The sequence below is a fragment of the Xiphophorus maculatus genome, chromosome 11 (assembly GCF_002775205.1).
Source record: "Xiphophorus maculatus strain JP 163 A chromosome 11, X_maculatus-5.0-male, whole genome shotgun sequence".
Taxonomy (NCBI): Eukaryota; Metazoa; Chordata; class Actinopteri; order Cyprinodontiformes; family Poeciliidae; genus Xiphophorus; species Xiphophorus maculatus.
The window spans coordinates 10,568,444-10,592,191 of record NC_036453.1 but is presented as its reverse complement, the minus strand read 5'-3'; the positions used below and the strand labels follow the sequence as shown (position 1 = coordinate 10,592,191).

Genomic DNA, 23,748 nt, shown 5'->3' with positions numbered 1-23,748 from the left:
GAGCTACGAATGATGAAAGGAAGAATAATCTGGGTTCAGCGCGGCTCCCAGGGAGGAAGAAGCACATCTCCTTCAGCCTTCAGAGGTACAGATGTTTTGGGAAAGCGCTTCCAGCCACACACAAAGCCCCGCAGCACGGCTCATTGCCTGCAGCGAAACTAAAGCTCCGAGCTTCTTCAGGTGAATTTGAGTGCAGCGGCTGGTTTTCCCGGCAGGCTGAGTGCATTCAGAGTCCTGGGATCCTCTGATCCACACAGGACCCAGACTGCCAGGGAAGTTGTCGTTTTATTCAGAACCACAACACCTGCTGAAGGGACTTCCTGCTTCTCCCTGGCAAGCAGGTTATGAGAGAATTACAGGAGAAAGACGATTCCTCTCCGAGAAATGCTGAGAAAGCTTTATAGTGAAATAGGATGAAAAATCCCCCACCTCCAAACATTTCATTAAGAGATGCTCCAGGAGGGGGAAGACACAAATATTAGCGGTGCAAGGATTGCAGTTTCCTAGCTGATCAGAAAAGCCTGACCTACCGATTCTGTTTCTGGTCGATGCTGATTTTCTTCTCTGAAATGTAGCAAGAAAGTTGCTGAATTGGTAACAGTGGGGTGACAACTAAAAACCCGCAGACAATCCCGGTACGTGGAACTGTCAGTCAAAACTTTCTCACCGCAGAGCAAAAGAAGACAGTGATTGACTTTTAGATTTTTGCCCATGAAGATAAGATCAGCTTCACATGTAAATATCGACCAAGTAAGATCTCCCAAAATTAAGAAAATCTGGGCCTAAAAAACATGCTTTTCTCTAACACTTTTTCTTTCTCTTGTAATGCTATTATTACTTGAATGTGTCTTTAAAATGACCAGAACATACATCAAGTCAAGCAAAAACTAAACAGAAAGAGTGTGCAAACACACTTTCTAAAATGATCTAAGAGGAAAACTTGAAAGACATTGTGAAGTTGTTTATGCATCTCTAATATGTTTCATCTTCTATTCAGTAACATTTTAAGTGCGACTGGTAGAGTTCATAACTGTTACTTTTTCTCACAATGCTTGTTAGACACCAATTGTTTCAGATGCTGTTGTGTTCCATTGTTCTTGAATATGCTTTTTATTTATTACAAAATCATTAGGTTTTTATTTCATGAATATTAAATCAATTCTCACACGCTGAGCGACTGAAGGGAGACTAACCCAGCAGCTCTCCACTGTGTTTCTAAAGTATGCCGAATGTGGTTTTTCATTGTTTTGATGGGAAACGCATGAGCCAGATGTGTCCTTGATGTGTCCTCTAAAATATCTGCTGGACTTCTCTTCTCTAATGCTGCCCTTGCAGAAGTGGAAATCTGCCTGGCCATCACAGAGCCTGGCACTGGGACTGACAACAGGCTGGACGACCTTTTTCCTCCTTGGACTGGAACACATGGCATCACTTTACTTACAGAAATTATGTTTTTCCATCAATAGTTTCATCAAGTCAACATAAACGCTTTTTATGCATGACGAAATCTGAAGTGTCTCTGGAATGAATATAAATCTATATTACAGTGTAGGATAATGGCTTAACACATTTAATTCCATGTTGATGTGTTTTCCTTAACTATTAATAATTAATTAGACTTGCTGCAGAGTCGTGTCAGTGACTGGTTTGAAACCTTGGCCTTTAAAAATACTCAAACTTCATCATGTTCTTTTATTTAACAAAGTTGTTATCCCATAAATCTGTTTTTGAGGCACAGTTTTCTGAATCTTGACTTGTTTTTAAAAGCACACAAAATACTTTCACTGCTTTTGAGACAAATTTTGAAAATCTCTCTTAAACCGTCTCTAGCCAGGAATCATTTTTGAGTCCCGTTTATTTTGTTATTTGCAAACAAAAACTTGAGCTAATAACACAAAGAATTAAATACTTTAAATCAATTCTCTTGTGCCATTATGGACAAGTAACATTTGCACCGTTTACACAAATTTCTGCACGAATGAACTTTTTACACCTTGCTGCAGCTCCAGATGTCGGCTCTGTTTGATCAGCATTCAGGCTGTTCCATCCAGACACAGCAGCAACACAGGTCAAGAGGTTCAGTCATGCATTCAGCAGAGCACAACACAGAAAAGTGTCTGAATGAGTCATGCATAGTGAAGAATATTCCAATTCAGGCCAGATTAACATTTCTCAACACACTGCAGTCAGCGTCATGTGAGCTAATTATTAGAAAATATTAGGTTGCAGATTATAAACGGAGAGGTTTTGACGCATTTTAGAGCTAAAAGCTGAAGCACATCGCTGTTACAAAATACCCAATCCCAATAAACATTTCCTACTATGTTTCAAGGTTTAGCATAAATCAGAAATAAACAAACTGCCCTGGCCTCTCTCAATAAGCAATAAATCAATTAATCATATATTAAAATGGGGTGGATAATTTCCTTTTGCACGATTTGTCTTTTTTTTCTTTTCTCTTTATTTCTACCAAAAACTGTGACAAATTGCATTTTTTTAACAACTGCAAAAGTTCTTAAAGTTTTCCATTTGTAAAACTCTGGTCTGAAAACTACAATTAACAACAGAAAAGCTATTTTCTACTTTTTGCAATCAATCCATTTTAATGTATGTGAAGCATTATTAACTAAAACTCCACAGGTAGCAGAATTCAGGACAGTACCATGTTTCTGGGTTTAAAACTTTAAACCTTTACCATAAAAATGGCACCAAGTCTCAAAACTTTTTTGCCACGGGAAATCTAAAACTAAATCCCTCCTACATCCTCCTACACCTTTTGAACCTCTATAGAGTTCAACTTTTCATTTTTATCCATTTGAAAATATATATGTATATATGTTTGTATTAGTGTTCTTTAACCAAAGCAGCTTTGGTTGCTGCAAAAGCAGAATGCACAAAATAACAACATTTATTTCCTTTAAATTTTCAAAAGACACTTGTAGACAAACATTCCACTGCTGGACTTTATGTCCAACATTGGATTATGATATCGACATAAACAAAGCCTAAACACACAGCTGGAGATTAAAAACACACTGTCTAAACAGAGCTCTCTGTTTATCTGTTGACATCAACGTGTCATTAAATGATGTGGATCTTACCCTGGCCAGGCTGACGCCTCCTGGAACCTTATATGGGACGTATTTCCTGTAGATATGTCCCACCCGGGAGCAGGGGATGTCCTCCATCCGACCGCCACACATCCACACCTACAGTGACATGACGAGAGGGGGAGTCAGCAGAGATCCGTATCAGAAAATGTTGTTTTGGACTTGGCTTTATTTGTGCATCAGATTAGAAAAGGTGAACAGATCAGAGATGAAAGACTAAACAGCACCGCAGAACAAAAAGAAAAGTTAACTGGGGTCAAATTCAAAAGAATAGATTAGCAGGACCAGAATGTGACTGCATGGTGTGATGGAGCAGAATGTTGGCAGCATGAGATTTCTACGAATCTCAATGTGTGATTCCGGTGTTATTGTAAAGGAACCCTCCAATTACACACACAGCTTATGAAGAAAAGTCACTTGTGCTTAGAAGAATTGGAGTCTAGAAATGGAACACTAATTAAGAGAAAAAGAGGCAGCCTTGAAATGCACACTGAGGGAAATATGAATTTCAGCAGCAGGGACTGGCTGATGAATTAGTTTTAAAAAACTGTAAACTGTCAAACCTTGTGAAAACCATCAGACAGGAAAAAACAAAAATGTTACAGTAACTACAAATGTCTGTATACAGGCATTTTTCTGTTTATTCTTCAATTCTACCTTTTGGTGGCGTTCAAGATAATGCATTTCTCCTACAGGATGTAACGTAACATTTGAATGAAAATGCTGTGACTTTAATAACTGTGTTTTATAGAAAGGGCTTCTTTCATTCATATGAAGATTAAAATTCAACCAAAATTTGCTAAAAAATTATTAACTCATGATTCATTACATAGAAAGCCATGCATTTCTTGTTTTTAATTGCATCCCAGCTTTACTTCTTAAAGTGCTGTTTATACACTGGAATAGCAACATGTGTTTCTCAGCTCTGCAATAATGTTTAAACTCAATATAGGATACTTCTCATCTTTTTTTTCTAAACTGTTCATTTCAAGCCCTTTGCTAACACTGGGTGATAAAAGAAGATGCTTCACTGGGCCACAGAACTACAGGGTCCCAGTTGGCACAAATCAAAATCAGCTCAGTCTGTGAATCTGTAGGGATTATTTATTAGGTTGCCCTTTACAATTTTTGCCAACAAATGTACAAATGTAACACTTTGAGTATCTCAAAGCTACGATGCTACCAGAATTCCAAAACCGTAAAGGAATTGCTGGAGCATTTTTTACCCATGGCAGCATATCTTTGCACAACACAGGTTCGATATTCGCTGATTGATCGATTCGTGGATTTTCCGTAGATTGTGACAGTACCCCAAGAATGGAGATAAGGAAACTGTATATTAGCTTCGTTGGTAATACCAAGATAGTTTCCACTGAGTTTATTAATGTATATTAAGATATGTTAACAGGCGGCTATAAGAATTTTTAGAAATGGTCTCAAATATTTGTGGCTTTTAACCATCTCAGGATGGTTGTGGTTTTTAACATCTGTGAACACCAGGGGTCCACTTTAGTGTGATGGTGTTTTAACATTAAACGCCATTGTGTGTATGTGGTGCATTATAAACACACCTTTGGAGCAGGTCTTTATTAGGACATGTTGCAGCCACTTCAGATCTGAAGCCAACATGCTGATATGATCATTTCTAATAACTTAAACCCTTAGAGATTCTGTAACAATGTAATATTGTGAACCTTGTCCAAGCCCATCAGTATTGCTTAAATTGTCTTTTTTATGTTGAACTTGCAATAAAAAAAGCAAGTGTTGCATCTTTAATCCAATAAAGTAGGGTTAAAAATCTATATATAATCTTATTACATTTCACAAATGAGCAAGCAGTTTAGGCTGCAGAGCCAAAAGTTAATGGAAAAATAACAATAAAACAGCACAAAATGATCGGTCATTGGCAAATGCAATACTCTCTTGAAGCTTAGATTCTTACTTAGGACAACATATCAAATGTAGAACCTCACAAATGAATCTATTTTTTTAAAAGAAAATCTCTATTCTCTTCTCAATCTCACTTACATCTTAAAAGTGGATTGAACGGAAGGAAAAAGCCTAGCTTAGTCATGTTTCTTTGAGATTGTGTTTGAGTGGATTACACAAATTTCATTCAAAAGTAAATCATTTGCAGTAATGTAAGTTTTGCGCATGTTGAGTCAATTTCATTCAATTCCAATAAGCAGCAAATCATCAAAGAGGCAAACATTAGAATGAAGAAGCAACAGAAATTCAAAGACGTCTGACAGCAAATTACATTTTTGACAAAAGGTTTCTACTCCATAAATGCACAATGTAGTTTAAAGAACAACCACAACAGCATCACACTGCGGCATATGTCCAATCAAATCCACCTTCTCAGCCGTGGCCTTTGTGCTTAATTGAGTGAGACGACAAAAGTCCTTACTCGCTCGAAGTATAATTGAATTATTGCGACGGGCCGTTGTGTCTGTTTGTCCGGAGCTCACTGACAGAGGCAGCCAAGATGAGTCGCAAGCAGTTACAGAATAATTCATGCTGAAGCGCCAGACAAAAACATAATCTAATATGGAACTCAGAGCATGATTAATGTGGAAGCTCGTCCATGCGATGCTTTGTACTCCAGTCAAGAGCAGAAATCACAACAAGGAACGCTGCGTGCTGCTCAACAAGTCTTAAAGGTTTTTTATGAGATGTGGATGAAATGCTTAAATATTCTACAAAAGAGATTCATTTCGTAGAGCTGTTTAGCAAAACTTGTGTGAAAAGATTAAACCAATAACAGCTAAACATAAACGATGCTATAAATGCTTCTCAGACTGGATGGGAAGCCATTCCAAAAACATACTTTCATTAAGAGAAAGAGAGGGAGAAAGAGAGGGGACACTTCCTAATGCCCCTATTTTCCTCAAATTTGTGGTACTGGCACCTTTAACCGCCACCGAGTTGCAAATCAAGCTTAAAGCTTCCTTCGAATTATTGGCTTTCCTTTTCAATTTGGCATGCAACCAAAATAGCTCCAAAGTAATGCTGCGAGCTTTGGCTTCACCACTAATTTCCTGATGTTTATGTCTGTAGACATTCATTAAAATTCAGTCAGTCCAAGGATATAAGTTAAGTGCCTTGAGATAAACACTTGATGCCATTTAAGCTAATTCAGGGCCCACAAATGGTGGAACATGACATGAAAACTGATGGATGTTTCACTTTTTTTACCATTATCATTGATTCATTTTTAGATGACTGAAAAGAAACCATTACACAGAACGGACGCTCACAGCCCAGATAATAGGAAAAAGGTAATTATGTAAATTGTGACAGGCATAAGTACACTGTCACTGCTTCTCAACATAAAATATATTCAGTATTTGTCCACACCGCTAAAGCGGCTCTTTGTAACTATATTTCTATTTACCTTGAAGGAAATCTCATACTGTTCTCCTCCCCAGATCTCCAGGCCGGTGTCGTATCCTCCCAGCTCCCAGAACCACTTCCTGTCCACAGCGAACAGTCCACCTGCCATCACCGGAGACCTGGAAGATGAAGACAGCTGACAGTCAGATAAAACAATACAAATATAAAAAGAAAGCAAAAGAAATACTTTAAAAAAAAAAAAAGGTAATAGCTATTTCCTTTTACTTTTTTCAGCATTTTTTGCATTCAAGTATAAATAATTACTCTAAACTGAGTAGATTATTGAATGTATGGATGATTTGTTGTTACTATGTCAAGAGAAATACTAAAATAAATTGGGATAGGAGTAAATGCCACCAGTGGAGAAAGAAAAACAAACCTGCTTTAATATTTTCCCATAAGATATATGTTCCTAGTCCCCTTCAATAGCACAATAACACCATTTTGTCAAATTTCTATCAGTGATTCACCAGTCCTGTATTGACTTCATCCAACACTGGGGAATGTGGTTAAAAGGTCCCAGGCCTCAAGGGACACAAAGGCTATGTTCACACAACAGGTCTAGATGCTCAATTCCCATTTATTTATTTTTTTTTTTGCTGAAATCCAATATTTTTTTCTTGCATTTATGCTGCTAATTAAACCCAACCTTGTGAATGGTTTACATCCCCAAAGTGAAGAAGAAGAATGTTGACGTCACACAGCAGCGCACTGCTTATGGAAGTAATGACGGATGCCACCGTCTATAGATCGCTTTTAAAGCTTATTCATTAATGGGAGCTGACTTTATTGTCACAAAATCATAAGTCGAAGGAAGCTAATAAAAGGAAGTAAAACTATAGCAAAGACCTACTGTCTTTGACTGGAACGTCTGTAGAGAAATCTGTTTGGATGTGTAGTCGGAACCAAGAGTGGTGGGACTGCGATGTGATGTGCTTCACTTCTTTCAACATTTCATAATTGTGACGCATGTCTAACATCAATGACATGAGAGTTGGATAAAATGTGGCACGACTGTTCAGACTGCAGAGGCTTTAAAAACAATCAGACATGCACATAAATTTGTACCACATATAGAAGTGGCAAAGATCAGCTTTTCTCTGGGTGAAAAAACTCGGAATTGGGCCATTCAGAGAAAAAAGTTTTAAAAAAGTCTAACATAGGTCGCATTTGGGCAAAAAAGCAGATTTGGGACACATTTAAATGAGCAGTATGGTTGCCCTGGAGTTTCCTACCAGTAAAATGCATCTGAAAATAATAAAAAAAGAATGTTATGGATGTATGAGACATGTTTCCTGATTGTTGATGAAGCTTTCAAGGTTTCCATAGGACACCAAGTCAGACTAATGCATCTCTCTTATTTTTAGAGTTTATGTGATGTATGATAAATTGTGTACTCTAAAATGTTTCTTTAAAACTCAGCTCATCCAATGTAGTGCTTCAGAATGTGTTTTCTTAATAGCACAGCTCCTATCCAAAGTGCAGTCATTGGAAATAAATTGTGGTTTCTTTGATGAGAAATTTAAAAAGCTTTCTGCTTGTCTGAGCAGTGTATCTTGTTATCTTTTCTATTACAAAATGGAACAGAAGAAAAAAAAATCTATAAGGTATTTTCTTATTTTCTACTTTTACCCTAAACTGGAGAGATTTTTTAAGTAATCCCACAGTTTTCATTACTTGTATAATGGTGATAGAGATCATGTCACTGGTTTTGATCAATAGAGACATTCCTCTCCTTGATCGAAAAAGTAGTGGTTAATTTTGCCATGAGTAGAAGTGAAGTAAGAGCATAGATTCTTGATTTTAGGGTCTATCTGGGAAATTTAAAGTGTTGTTGAAAGTGAGGCGAATCTAAAATATTTGAAAGAAAACGCAGCTTGGGAAGCTGAAATAACTAGACGCAATACTACTTGATTTGCACCATTTTCCTTGGTGCTGATTGGTTATAACATCAAGAGCGGAGATGAGGAAAACTGTGCTAGCTTCTGCTCACACAGTTTCCACTGATCATATTAATGCATTTTGAGGTATATTCGGTGTTTGAACAATTATATTAGTTTACAGCATTTTCAGAGGGCATCTCAAGTATTGGCAGATTTCAGCTCCCTAATATACTTGTGTATATACAGTATATGTATGCATTCTATATACATACACGACATATGTGGCAAGTGGAAAGGAAAACACTCTTAGCATCCCAGGATATTCATAAAATCCTAAAACTATGCACATTTAAATAGGAGGTATTATGTAGTGCAATCATTTAAGTAGAAATTGAGGCTCTTAAATGATATTATATGTAATTAAAAACTATTTATTAGGGTTTGCTAACTGCTAATTAGAACTTTAAAGAAGTGCTGCTCATGTTCAGAAGCTAAGACCATTAGGTCTGACTCAGTAACACCCAATTAAAAAAAAAAACTGGAACCAATAAGAATTTAGTCAAACAATGTTCTTCAGATGTACGCACGGTGGGAACAGTCTCTTTTTTTCCAGGTACAGAATGTTCTAAAAATCCTCACATTTGACCAGTGGTGCCATTCAGGAGAGCTAATTTTCTGCAGAGATGAGTCTGCTCTTTGAAAAATGAGACAGAAGCTGAAGACTGATGAGATCTGCCTTTACCAAGGCCACGATCTGTTACATCGGTCTCGCCTACATGTCTGAGGTTATTTCCGAAACGCTGTTTATTTTTCAATTTATCCGTCCTCTCCTCCCTCCCTGCGTTTTGAACAAAACATCTGTATACATGTTACAGACCCCTCACTGTTAGGCCCAAATTGCATATTTTCTCTCATCTTTCTACGAATCCTTACATATTTTCCCCATTAATTTAAAGGCAGCATAACAGAGAGTCAGCCAGCTTTCGTTTGTCCAATGAAAGAAACCTAAATCAAACATGATGGTGTCAGAGACACACATCGTCCCTCGAGACTGAAACACAACCAGACACTTTCCTCATCATCGGGCGACAAAGGGTAAACAATGCTGGCTGCAAGGGGAAACAAGGAGGAGTGGTGCGTTGTGTGTGAACTGTGTGGTCATGTTCAGTGGAGTGTGTGAGCCTAGCAGAGGCATTGCAGAGACACTGTGTGGGCACTGATTTGTGGGGTGGAGATCGTTAGCTCTTGCTCACCGGAGGGAAAAAAAAAAGACAAAAAAAAAAAAACATGAACACAAACACACTTTACCTCCCAAGAGTTTTGCAGAAGCAAACACAGTTTTTTTCAGGGAGATTACTTTTCACAAGGCAGTATATTTTAACTGTGTGCAACATGATGACTAACATGAACATGTTTAGCTGCACTGCAAATAAATAGAAAATCCCTATGGTATATTAGCTTCAGGAAATTAACAAGTCTTAATAAAAATGAGAAAATCTCACCCAGCTGAAACTTCGAGTCTGAAAAGCATGTTTCAACTTTGGTATTTATGTTGTGTCATTAAAATTCACTCTTGTTTTTCCTTTATGTACACTAAAATAATATGTTAATTCTTTTACTAAAAGAAGTAACAGGGGTAACGTGTTACTTCTCTTAATAAAAGGAGAATCACATTACATAATATTGCATTCATAAGTTTAGGACCCAATATTTGGTACTACAATGGGGATTGTTAATCATGCTGAATAATTATGTGAATGTAGAAAAGCCCACGGCCACACTGGCAACCAATGAAACTAAACATGTAATTTCACAATTGTTTTTTGTTGTGACCAGAATTCCTACAAGTTTCTCTATGTTAAATTTGAGACTTTTAGTGCAGATTTTTAAGAAAAGATTTAATTATTCAGTTAATAACCTACATTTATTCTACTTCAAATCTCAGTAGGTTAAACACAATCCTTATGCTTAAACTAAATCTGGTAAATACTATCAATGAATGTCACCAGCGCATTTTTATTTTCAAACCAAAATAAAAAGAATGATGGAAATGCATAGGCCTGTCACGATAGCAAATTTTGCTGAGCGATTAATTGTCTCAAAAAATTATTGCGATAAACGATAATATTGTCTGAAGACCTTTTTACACAGATTTAATGGAAATGATGTAATAATGCATGTGATTTCCTGCCAAAGATAGATACACTTTATTTTCAAAAGAATATTTAACACTGGAACTGATAAACAAAATAAACAAAACAACCAAACACAAAATGGATTCTCAGTCTCCATTAACAAAAAATGTACTTGATAAAAACTAAACAACATAAAGTCAAAGTGGAAATAAATACTGCATTCAACCAAAAGAGTGCAGATTATGAAGTCTGTATATTATGTTGCCCTTCAGTAATAATTAGATTTAAATAGAGAAGATGGGCACATCGACTACCTGATGCAATAATTCACACTACATGATTTTTTGCTCCTATTTTTCCCCTTATGACAATCTTAGACCTTTGGTCTTTCTAAGATTGTGTGGTGTGTTACCGTAGATCGTCGTTGCCGCTCAGATCTAAATCAGGTTTTTCCCCACTGGGATCTTAACGCAGCCTGTTGAATGTGACAGGTAGCCAATCAGAAAGCTCGGATTCTCCTCTGTGCTTTCTGAGGGGAAATTACGTCGGGGAATCCCAAACAGCTGACACGGAGCAACCCGAAGTCCAGCCGACGTGGAAACAACATTAATGTTTATTCAACATGCAAAGAATATAGAAATGACAAGAGGAGGAGTTGGAGCGAAATTGCTACCGCAGTTGATAAACCCGGTAACTTTTCAGCTGTTCTTTGTTAATGTGACGTAAATAGGTTATAATGATTTTCATTCAGTCAGGACTTTACGCTGACACTAGTTACATGCATTGCAGGTAGATTGTAGTAAAGCATTGATTAATGCCTGGTTTTAAAATTAGTTCACTGGACTTGTAGCCATTATTTTGTGCCCATTGTTGGACACCACACAGCAGGACCGAATACGATCGAACCGTTATACCTAGGATTTCTGTCGGCTAATGTGTGGTCTGTCAGGTTTTGAAAATGGGCCGACAATGGGCAGACAGCTCTAAGATGGTGTAGTGTGCGCTGGGCTTTACACTAAGGAAATGAGGAAGGGAGGAGTCAGTGGAGAGCACCGGAGTTGAGCCTTTTTTTTTTTTCATTCGGTGTCATCAACAGAAAGAGAAAAAGGCTGGAAGAGACGATAATGCCGATAATTGAAATGACGTCGATAGTTTTAATTTATCGTACGATTAATCGATTTATCGTTTATCGCGACAGGCCTAGAAATGCATTTAAGGATCAAAACATATTTACTGAAGAGACAAATAGATAAAATCTAGGATGAAGTAAAGGAAATCTGGGGGCTTTTTAATTCTTAAATTATTATTATTAACTAGAAAACTAGATGTTCCTGCTGCACTCAAACACAAACCAGAAGCAAATATGTTCTTGGCCTCACTAGATACTCGCACTAGCTATCCAAACAGCTAAACAATCTTGAAAGATGAAGAAAATCCTGACGGCGATGACTGGTTAATAAAGTTTACTTCAGTAATTTTCTTCTCCTTCCTTTTTTGTGAAACTGTAACATACAGAAATGCAATGTATTACAATCTAGGCTTTACAGAGCGATACAAATAAAATAAAGGACCGACATGACATTGACTTTCAATGAAATGAGGATGGTAGCTAGCGATTAGCAACAAAGATTAGCATATGAAAACGAACTCATTAGCATAATAATAACGGGCTATAAACCTACAACTTTACACAATACCATCATATTATGTAACATTACAGGTGTCTTAATGTTATTATCAAGTAATACTCACAGACAATGCTTTAACAAACACCAAGAAAGAACTAGGAGGAGCGTGGAGCGGCCATTGATTCTGGGCAAAGCACTTCCTGTCTATATTCTTCTTCTACTATTAACTTAAACAATAACTTGAAGTGACCACAAGGTGGCGTATTTCGACTAATAATAACACTAAACATAACACTCCCCGCCTGGGAGAATACTATCCCACATTCAAATTAACAGACACCGAAGTGCTCGGAAGACAAAAGCAGAACCACTTCGGTCACAGGGCGTGAAAAGGTCTTCTTTGTTCCCGCGTGAGAAGTAGTTACTTCAACTTTCCTGACAAGTCCGTCCTCCCCTGGGATGGTCTTGGAGATAATGGACATGGGCCACTCGTTCCTTTTGGCCTGAGAGTCCTTGAGCAGAACGATGTCTCCTTCCTTGAGGCTTTGTTTCTTATCCTGCCATTTGTGGCGCAACTGCAGAGTGTGAAGATACTCGCGTCTCCATTTCGACCAAAAGATATCAGCGAGACTTTGAACCCTTTTCCATTGTTCTTTCAGAAGTATCCCATTTCCAAAGTTTCCAGGAGGTGGAGGCGCACATCCTGTTTTCATGGTGAGCAGGATCGACGGCGTGAGGATAAGAGGTGACTCAGGGTCGGTAGACACGGGAACGAGAGGACGAGCATTCATGATGGCACAGACTTCAGCCATAAACGTAGACAGCAGTTCGTGGGTCAGGATTGCTCTTTTACAATCTTGAAACATGGAGTTGAGGATGCGCTTGGCAATCCCGATCATTCGCTCCCAAGCACCACCCATATGTGGTGCGTGCGGAGGATTGAAGATCCATGAGCAGTTTTGTTTGTTCAAGTAGCCTTCGACATCTTTGATGGAGAGATCCGTCTCACTCATTTTCAGGTCGTGAGAGGCGCCGATTAAATTTGTGCCGCAATCAGACCTGATTTGTTTTGCCGGGCCTCTGATTGCAAAAAACCGCCTCAGAGCGTTTATGAAACTGTCCGTGCTCATTGTTTCGATTAACTCGATATGTACTGCTCTCGTAGACATGCAGGAAAACATGACAGCCCACCTTTTGGAATTAGCTTGACCCCCTCTTGTGCGACGGGTGGAAACCTCCCACGGCCCAAACACATCCACACCCACGTATGTGAATGGAGGTGCGACCATCATCCGTTCAGGAGGCAAATTTCCCATCTGTTGACATTCAGCTTTTCCTCGTAACTTCCTGCATGTGACACACTTGAAAAGAGCGGTGCTAATGCTTCGTTTGGCTCCCACCAGCCAGAATCCTGCAGCTCTTATCGCTCCTTCGGTGAAATGCCTCCCCTGATGTTTCACGGATCCATGGTAATAGCGTATCAGGAGGGTACCCAAGTGGTGTCTGGCTGGAATGATGAGGGGGTGAGTGGTGTCGATACCCAGTTCAGCATGTACGATTCGGCCCCCAACTCTTAAGAGTCCATCATTGTCCAATATGGGATGCAGCTTCCAAAGACTGCTTGAGAGGGGAATCTTTGACTCTTCTGATATGCATTTTAACTCCTCTTTGTAGTTCTCACTTTGAACACTCTTTATGACACAAATCTTTGCCTTTCCCATTTCTTCTTCTGTAGGTCGACAAAGGTGCCAGCCGTGGCAGCTGGATGCTTGGTTGGAGTGATTGAATGAGCGAACGACATGAATCAACTGGGCTATTGCTCTAATGAGAGCGCTGTAGTTTGAGAACCTTTCAAAACATGTTGGAGTGATTGCTGGTTTTGTGACACGAGTCAGATTTGTTGTCACAAGGGGGCGCACTTCTATATCAGCAACAGGATCGACAAGGTTGTAGTTTTCAAAAGGAGGTACCTGTAGTGAAGGCTTGAGGAGGAAGGCCGGTCCTTCCAACCATGTTGTGTTGCTCAGTTGGGCTGCTGTAACAGAACGAGACCCGTGGTCTGCTGGGTTGAGCTCAGATGGAACGTACTTCCATTGGTGAGGGCGTGCCGACTGGAGTATGCGTTGGACTCGGTTATGCACGTACACATAGAACCTTCGGGTCTGGTTGTATATGTACCCTAGCACAACTTTGCTGTCCGTATAGTACTCAATGTTGTCAAATGAAATGTCCATTTCTGCTACTATCAACTCTGCAACATCAACTGCGAGCACTGCGGCACATAGCTCGAGTCTCGGAATCGTGAGGCCCGATTGAGGAGCCAACTTGGTCTTTCCAAACACAAATCCAGTTTCTGTGCTTTCTGACGTTGAGACTTTGATATATGCAACGGCTGCAATAGCTTTCACAGACGCATCAGCAAATATGTAGAGTTCTCTTTTTTGGGCGTTAGTTGTAGAGAGAGAGGTGTAAGGACGCTGTATTTGCAGACCTTGCAGATCTTGGAGAGAGTCCTTCCACTTGCACCACTCTGCCTTTGTATCGTCGGGAAGAGGTGCGTCCCAGTCGTCCGTCAAACTGGTTAGCTCTCTGAGTATTTGCCTGCCTTGGATTGTGATGGGGGCGAGGAACCCGAGAGGGTCGTAGAGGCTATTGACCGTAGAGAGGACACCTCTACGAGTGAACGGCTTTTGATCCTCGTCGACTTTGAATGTGAAAGTGTCAAGGCCAACATTCCACAACAGTCCTAAGCTCCGCTGGACTGGGAGATCTGATGCACACAGATCCAAGTTTTCGACCTCTTTAGCTCTGTCTCCTGGTGGAAAGGCTTCCAGAACAGCTTGGCGGTTTGAGGTGACTTTATGTAGTCTGAGATTTGAACAAGCGAGAGCCTGCTGTGTTTGTTTTAGAACATGAACTGCTTCTTGCTCAGTGGGGAATGACTTGAGGGCATCGTCAACATAGAAATCTCGCTCTATGAACCTGCGCGCGTCGGTCCCGAACTCTGTTTCACCAGTCGTTGCCGCTTTCTTGAGGCCGTATATAGCGACAGAGGGGGAGGGACTGTTCCCGAAGATGTGCACGCGCATGCGGTACTCAATTACCTCGCAGGACATGTTGTTATCTTTGTACCACAAAAAGCGGAGAAAGTCTCTGTGGCTCTCTTTAACAACAAAACAGTGAAACATGTGTTCGATGTCAGCGGTTACGGCTACTTGTTCTTTTCTGAACCTCATGAGCACTCCGACCAGACTGTTGTTAAGGTCAGGGCCAGTGAGTAGCACGTCGTTGAGAGAGACTCCTTCATAGGGGGCGCTTGAGTCAAACACAACTCTGATCTTTGTGGGTTTCTTGGGATGGTAAACCCCAAACAAAGGTAAGTACCAGCATTCCTGATTGTGGACTAGAGACGGTGCGACTTCTGCATGACCTCTAGCGAGCATGTTCTCCATGAACTCCAGAAAATGTGCTTTCATTTCAGGCCGCTTTCTTAGAGAGCGCCTGAGTGACATGAGACGATCGTAAGCCAGCTGTCTGTTGTTGGGTAGACGTCGTCGTGGCGACCGAAAGGGCAGTGGACCAACCCAGCTGTTGTCACTGTCCTGGTAGAACTCAGAGTCCATTATTTGGAGGAACCGCATGTCCTCAACTGATGGTGCAAATTTGTGATCGTCAGGTGTGTGAGCGAAAACTTGTTGACCAATCTTGTCCACATTACATCCTGATGCTTGGAAGCTTCTGAGGCCGTGAGAAAGCTCAGGTGTTTCTGTGAATGTTTCTTTGACAGTCATCTGACTGTTACATGGTTGAAGATAACTCGCACGACCATTCTCCAGAACGAAAGTCTTGTAGCTGCTTACTTGTGTGGGTCTGTGTGCACCATCTAGGCAGACGTCACCAACCACGACCCATCCCAGATCCAGTTTCTGAGCAAATGGGGAGTCACCTGGGCCGTTTACTTGCTCTCTGACTTTATGAACTCTCAATACATCTCTGCCCAGCAGTAGCAGTATGTCAGCGTCAGAGTCCAATGGTGGGATCTTGTCCGCGATCCGATGCAGATGAGTGTGGTGGGATGCAGCTTGTGGGGTAGGTATCTCCGAGCGGTTGTTGGGAATGTCATTACATTCGAGGAGTGTTGGCAAAGGAAGGCTTAACTGTTCGTTTATTGACTCCACCATGAAGCCACCAGCTCTTCTTCCTGAAACTCCTGTGAGCCCTGCACACGTCTTCAATGTGTAGGGGTATCTTGCTCCTTAGATCCGAAACAACTCGAAGAACTGTGAACGTGCAAGAGAACGGTTGCTCTGTTCGTCCAAGATTGCGTACATTCTCTTTGTTTGTTCCTTGTGGCCAGCAGGATACACATTGACGAGTATGATTTTGGAACATTCTCTGGCGCTCACCCCTTCTCCACACACCTCAGTGCACCGAGAGGTGACTTCTTGGACATCCGCTTTGCTGCTCTCCCCGCCGTACTGTGGGGGAGGCGGCGTTTTAGATTCCTGCGGTGCTGGACCTGGATGGAGGGCAGAAATGTGATTATTGCTGTCACACTCCGTGCAAGTGATGTCTGCTGTACAGTTCTTGGCGAGGTGATCTGTAGATGAGCAGCAGCGAAAACAGATGTTAAACCTTTTGATTATCTGCTTTCGTTCTTCTAAAGGTTTCTCTCTGAATCCTCTGCAGCGTTTTAACGCGTGAGGTTTGTTGTGTATTGGACACTGTTTGTTGGGACTTACTGTACTTGTGATTTTTTCTTTATTTTCTGTTTTGTCTTGTACTTGAGTTTTGTGGACAGATATGGGCACTTTGGAAAACCTTTCCGGCATTTGTTTTCTCTCAGGTAACTGGTTTGAGCTGTGGAGGGTGAAGCTTGGGTCGGTTCGCGTTTTGGCCTCAGTGCGAATGAAGTTAGCAAACACAGTGAAAGGCGGAAAACTGACGCCGTGATCACGTTTATACTTTGAGCCGTATGACATCCACTTCTCTTGCAAATTGTAAGGTAACTTGTCAACTATTGGTTGAATTCCCCTGGATGTGTCCAAGTAAGACAAGCCTGGTAAATACCCATCAAGCTTAGCCGCTTCAAGCTCCAACATTAGGTCAGCTAAGTCTCGGAGTTTGAAAGGCTCTCTGGGGGTGATTTTGGGGAAGCTCTCTACCCTTTGAAAGAGTGCTTGTTCTACAGCTTCTGGAGAGCCATAGACTTCTTCGAGCCTGTCCCAGGCCATGGCCAAACCAGCTTCAGGACATCTAATGTTGACAGCTTTCATTTGTTTGACTTGTCTCGATGAGTTCTTACCGAGGTAACGTACAAGCAGATCTAGTTCCTCTCCTGCAGAAAGGTCCAAACCTGCTATAGCGGTTTTGAAAGATGATTTCCATGCCCAGTAGTTCATGGGTTGGTCATCGAAGCTTGTGAGGCCTGTAGTAACGAGCTGGCTGCGGGCTAGATACTTGGCCAGATCATAAGTTGGCTGGGTCTCGACATGGCTATTGTGTGCATGGTTCATTTTGGGTAACACCGGTGTAACAGGAGCAAGCTGCTTGAAACTGGCAGACTGGGTTTCACAAACTTCGCTTTCAGGAGCTGCGTAGTTCATTTTTTGTTTTACAACGAAGGGTTGCAACGGGAGTCCTGGATTATTTATTTCAGTTCGAACAGGGGCAGGTGACTCTGCTGCAGTGAGATTTGCTTGATCTAAAACATACTGGGCTGTGCGTGTCGCTTTATTTTCTGTAAGACATGACCCGTGTGTTACGCTGCGTGTTTCAAAGCCCAATTGTAGTAGTCCTGCTTCTAATGAATTTGCTTCTGCAGCTGCAGCTTCTTGTTCTTGCTCTGCTCTAAGTGCATCAAGGGTTGCTTGTAGACGTGCCTGCTCTACTTTGATTTCTATTTCTTTCTTTGCATATGTAGCTCTTGCTTGAGCAGCTTCGGCTTTTGCTTTAGCTCTTAGTAACTCAATACTAGCCGTAGAACTTGCTTTTGATGACTTTAGAGAGTGTACTGACTTATTTTGAGACCTTTGGGATTTGGTTTCAGACATTTTGTGGCTTATGATGTCTGAATGCACTTTACTTGGCTCTTTGCGCTGGCTGAAGCTCCACGTGATAGGTTCTTTAGCTTTGATGCTTGCCGTGGTGCTGTCTTTTCACTGTTCTTGGCCTCACTAGATACTCGCACTAGCTATCCAAACAGCTAAACAATCTTGAAAGATGAAGAAAATCCTGACGGCGATGACTGGTTAATAAAGTTTACTTCAGTAATTTTCTTCTCCTTCCTTTTTTGTGAAACTGTAACATACAGAAATGCAATGTATTACAATCTAGGCTTTACAGAGCGATACAAATAAAATAAAGGACCGACATGACATTGACTTTCAATGAAATGAGGATGGTAGCTAGCGATTAGCAACAAAGATTAGCATATGAAAACGAACTCATTAGCATAATAATAACGGGCTATAAACCTACAACTTTACACAATACCATCATATTATGTAACATTACAGGTGTCTTAATGTTATTATCAAGTAATACTCACAGACAATGCTTTAACAAACACCAAGAAAGAACTAGGAGGAGCGTGGAGCGGCCATTGATTCTGGGCAAAGCACTTCCTGTCTATATTCTTCTTCTACTATTAACTTAAACAATAACTTGAAGTGACCACAAGGTGGCGTATTTCGACTAATAATAACACTAAACATAACAAAATATGTTAAAACAAAAGAAGAATCGTAGTTGCTGGGTGGTTCTTGTGCGACTGCTCCCATTTGTTAAATATTACATTTAACAAATTGAACACTTATTTTAAAAGCTGACAGGACAATTTAGGTTAGTTTGAAAGTTTTATTCATTACTGTAAAATCTTAAAAGGGGTGAAATAAAAACAGCATGATATAAAGCTCAAAAGAGTCATTTTTGCTCAAAACTGTGATGGTTTACACACTATGGAGGCCTCTGCCGAACTAGATTGTGTTTTTCCTACCAAACTATTATATTTCACGTTTTTCAGTGTCAATGTACAGAAATTTTTTTATTGTAGTTAATTTAGGCACAACTTTGCATTAAGGTTTATGCATTTAAACTTGACATACATGCTTGCATATTGAAATGAATATTACCATGAACCATACAAAACATGATTTAATTAAGCTCACAATGTATTTTACATGCACAGTAAACATAGTTGTTACTTCTTTTTGTGCCACTTTTCACAAAAACAACTTCAAGTGCCCTTTGTAAAAAAAAAGTTTTAGCACATTTATGTAAATATAGCAGTCGACTACATAAACACCTGATAACATAATTTCAATCTGTTAGAAAACAACAAGCCACTTCTCAAAACCACACGAAATGCCCGTAACTGTATTTCCCTTCATCTAAAATGCTAATGAGTCGACCTCCTGTCACCACTCTCAGCGCTGATCGTGTGTTGCTAAGTGACTGCATTGTGTAAAGCTGAATGGAAACTAGTGGTCAAAGATTATACGGAAAAAAGACAAGCGATATTTGTTCAAGCTAAAATATCCACAAGGACATTGTTCATGAAATATTTTAGATAAACATTATTTCTTTAATAAGGTTCAGCTGATATTTCCTGGGCAGTTCTATACTCTGGTAAAAGACCAACTGAAGGGAAAATAAGGGAAATATAAGTGCAGTTCATGGGATTCTGTTTAGACACTGTAGTACTTGGGGAAGTTCGTCTCCCATGCATATATATTTTTAAACAGTTTATGAAACATTTACTCTATAATAATAATAATAATAATAATAATGCATCCCATTTTCGAAAAAAAATTAAATCAGTGCTTGTCTTGTTGGGTGAATGAATCATTACACTCAGAACAATTGTAATTTCTTTAAAAATATTGTTATAATTGAGACTAAGCTGGTAGCAAAATTCCAGTAAATGACTATTGGCTGGCCTGAAAGGTCAGCCAGTAGAGGATTAACAGACCTCAACAGTTCATTACATCAGAAAAACAATATTAAGGTTAAACAATGGTTTTATATTGCCTAACTTAAGTATATAAAAGCATGATAACTGTGGATTTCGATGAAATATCTGAGAATTGTGTTTATATTCTTTTAAAAAAACACCTACAGATGCATCCAAATAAATAGGAATATCACTAAGTTATATTATCCCACTACTGTGATCAAGAAGTGAGACAGATATGTGATACAGATTGACTACAAACAGTGATATGTTTGAAATATTTATATTTTATTTTAATCATTATGGGTTATAGCTAATTAAAATTCAAAATATCCCTAAAACAAAAAATATATATATAAAAAAGGAAAGAAACACCTGAATATTTTAAAACTGACTGAACCTGCAGTGAAGATGGGAACAGAAAATGAAACTGACGCTTGGTTTCTGGCTACATTTGGACCAATTCTCACTGGTTTAATTAAAGGTCTGCTGGTCTAAAACCCTTCTGGTGTCAGAACTATTGTCTGGGACAGAGTATCAGTTTCTTTAGATGGAGGAAAAATCCAAGTCAATTGGCTATTAATATTGCTGCTCACAATTTAGGATTAATTAGAAATGCTCTGGCTTTTGTTCTTTATTTCAGTCTGCTGACCTTGAAGGAAGACTAGAAGCTTAAATTCACTGCTAAGGAACAGATGAGAAAAAGAGAGGAAGGCAGAAAATGGAAACAACAGGTGCTTACATTGACTAAATAGTCAATGACAAGAAGATGGATAAAATCATCCTCACAAGCATTTTAACACGCACACACACACCCCCGCAAGCACACACCTTCTTGATGGATTTGCCATCCCACTGAGCCTCATTTTCTGCAGCAGCAATGTCAATCAGAAAGAAAATGAAATCTTTGTGACTCAAATTGAATTTGCACTGATGAAGGTCATTTCATTGAGCAAGAAGAGCAGACTAATTCAAGAAATGAGGATTGATTCTGATTGTTCTGCAGCTTATTTCTTCTTTGGTTTCTTATCTTCCTGCACAGACCCCTCTGCCTGATGATACCTACAGTAGTTTTAAATAGTCTCTGGCATCCAAACAGACAAATGGTCACTCAAATAGAGTGTCTGGCATCACATGCACTTATTTGGCCTGGGAAAACTGCAACGTTGAGCTTATTTGCGCTGGTCGCCGTTGCTCAAAGGGTGACTCCGAAGAATGACACTAGAGCAAAACGTTTTCACTGAGAAGTACATGACAAATTAAAAATATATAGAACGTTTTGGGAAGTAAGTCTTAAAAGGCAGTATATTTTCTGTCAATTCAGTTGATGATTTGTTTGTCCCCTTACAGATTTTATTCTGTTTTTGCTTTTCTGTCACACTTAAATGTTTCAAATAATAAATCATTGCCACCCCTTGAATCGTGAATGAATAAATTAAACTAAACATGTACAAGTAAAACCCAGCTGCCGACACCTGACTTCCACATCCGGATCTGGGATTACAATCCCAGGATTACCTGACCTGCACTTCTAATAAATACTTAGAAAATAACCACTTGAATGGGTGAAAAATATCAAAAAGCAAATAACTCAAAAAAAGTAGAACAACAGATCAATTGAAAGGAAAGGGTTACAAAGCCATTTCTAAAACTTAAGGATGTAGCAAACCAAAGTGAGAGACACAATCCACAAGTGGAGAAAACATGCAGCATGGGTTTCATAGGCAGGAGAATCTGGTCAACTACAATAATTCTGACTACTTAAAGGTGCATATAAACGGTGAGTAGGGCAATGAACGTTCACTCCCAGATGGTCAGGTGAACCTTACATATTGATTATATATGAATTAATCCTCTATCCTGACAGGGTAGAACACTGGAGTCTACAAGATATGAATTAGTATGGCACCAGTTTAAAGCAAGGGTAGGCTTTGGAATAACATGAGCTGACTCTCAAGCTCCTGCTATTTGTCTAAGTTTTACTGATTAAAGGGTTATATGAGGGTTAATGCTCTACATGGAGTTGCTGCTCTTCTGCATTTAAAGCAATCTTTGCAAGTATCTGATGAAGATAGTGGTTTTTCATCCACTCTTTACTTTAGAAGACCTAAAACTCTATGTTTGTATGTACGTACGGACGGATGGATTTCATAAATAGACCAAGATAACATCTGTGCTGTTTTTAGACCTGTAAAGTGTAGCTGTGGTGACCTACAAAAACTTCGGCAAACTCCTTCTAAAACTTCTGAGAAATCCCAAACTGCACTCAGTAGTGATCAAAACAAATTTACATATTTCTGATTAGTCTGACTCCAAGCTAGAACAGTACTTCATAATATATTAAAGTACATGAAATAAGGAGCTTGAAGTTGTTAGTTTGAACAACTTTGAGTGCAAAGATGTAAAGAAAGCAGAAACCTCCCCATACATCCATGTTCTGTGTACTGAGCTTTCAGCTGATTTACTGACAAGCTGCAGCAAATTACATTAATAAGCAGCAGGGATTTTTTACCTCTTTATTTCTTTAAACAAAAAAAGAAAAAACTGCATTTTGGCACTTATCCTTTTCCAAAAGCCTAAAAAAAGCTCAATGCACTTTTGAAAAGGATAAATGTAAAAGGATTCATCTTGTGACGTGAGCTTCTGGAGCAGCCGTGCACGATGCAGGTGTAACTGTGTACTTGAACAGAGAAAAGCTGACAAAAAGCCCAGATGAAAGGCCGCCACCTCCACTTGTCCCACAGATGTATCCATTCGTGACATAATCGGATAATTGTGAAGAATATTTCCATGAAAAAAACATTGTGAGATGTGTCTAAAATAACTCCACTCACTCGAAGGGCTCACTTTGGTCGTGCTTCTGTAGCTGCGGAGGGATGGGGATCCGTTTGTAGTACATTTCCCAGTCGAAAGCCCCTCGCATGGCGTCGCCCGCCTGCGTTTCATAGCCGAAATTGTCGTGGTCGATGACGTCTATCATCGGGCAAACGATGGTCTTCCTGTTCTGGGCGATTCGGTCTGAAGGGGTCAGAGGAGAATGCAGACATGTTGGCAGATAGTTAATAGCAACAGACAGGCTTTTTGCTTTCAGAGCTTTAAGGAACAAAAACATGCTGGCTCTCCGCTCCTTTTCACTGACTGCAGATGTCTGGGAGCTGAGAGAGCCATCTCTCTGCTGATTCAAACACCCAAACACAATGAATGCTATGAGAATAAAGAAGTAAATCTTAAAAGAATCAATACTTTCAGAAAGAAAAACACCATTTGGTTCATTTATTGTAAATGGTATACCACAGATCAGAGTGCAACTGCTTTTCTTTCAGTGTTTTTAGATCAAAAAGAAAAAAAAAAAAAAGCATCTAGAAACCAGAAAGTAGGTCCATTCACTTTCTAATGAAGCACTTAGGATTACCATGGCCTGGAAAAATCTGAATTCTTGGCAAAATAAAAGATAGATGAAGCCTTGAGGTATGAAATGTGTATTCAATGTGACAGGGCCTTAAACTTTTATTCTTTTTCCCGAGAAAACCCTGAATCCTTCAGCGCTTTCTCAGAAAGTTTAGGCTCTCTCTCTTTTCACATCTTTTTAACACAACAAAATATTTTTATAGACCATATAAAAACAATTAGTTCAAAACAATC

At 39.6% G+C, this 23,748-nt stretch overlaps 1 protein-coding gene across 1 annotated transcript in view; it reads right to left on the bottom strand.

Moving 5' to 3' along the window:
* galnt10 (polypeptide N-acetylgalactosaminyltransferase 10) overlaps window positions 1-23,748 on the bottom strand; it is a 104,396-nt gene that overhangs the window by 7,780 nt on the left and 72,868 nt on the right. Inside the window, exons 6-8 of the mRNA XM_014469258.2 lie at window positions 22,941-23,124; window positions 6,508-6,625; window positions 3,102-3,209 (exon numbers count right to left, since the gene is read on the bottom strand). Of these exons, the coding sequence (XP_014324744.1) occupies window positions 3,102-3,209; window positions 6,508-6,625; window positions 22,941-23,124 (410 nt within the window). The remainder of the gene's footprint in view (window positions 1-3,101; window positions 3,210-6,507; window positions 6,626-22,940; window positions 23,125-23,748) is intronic.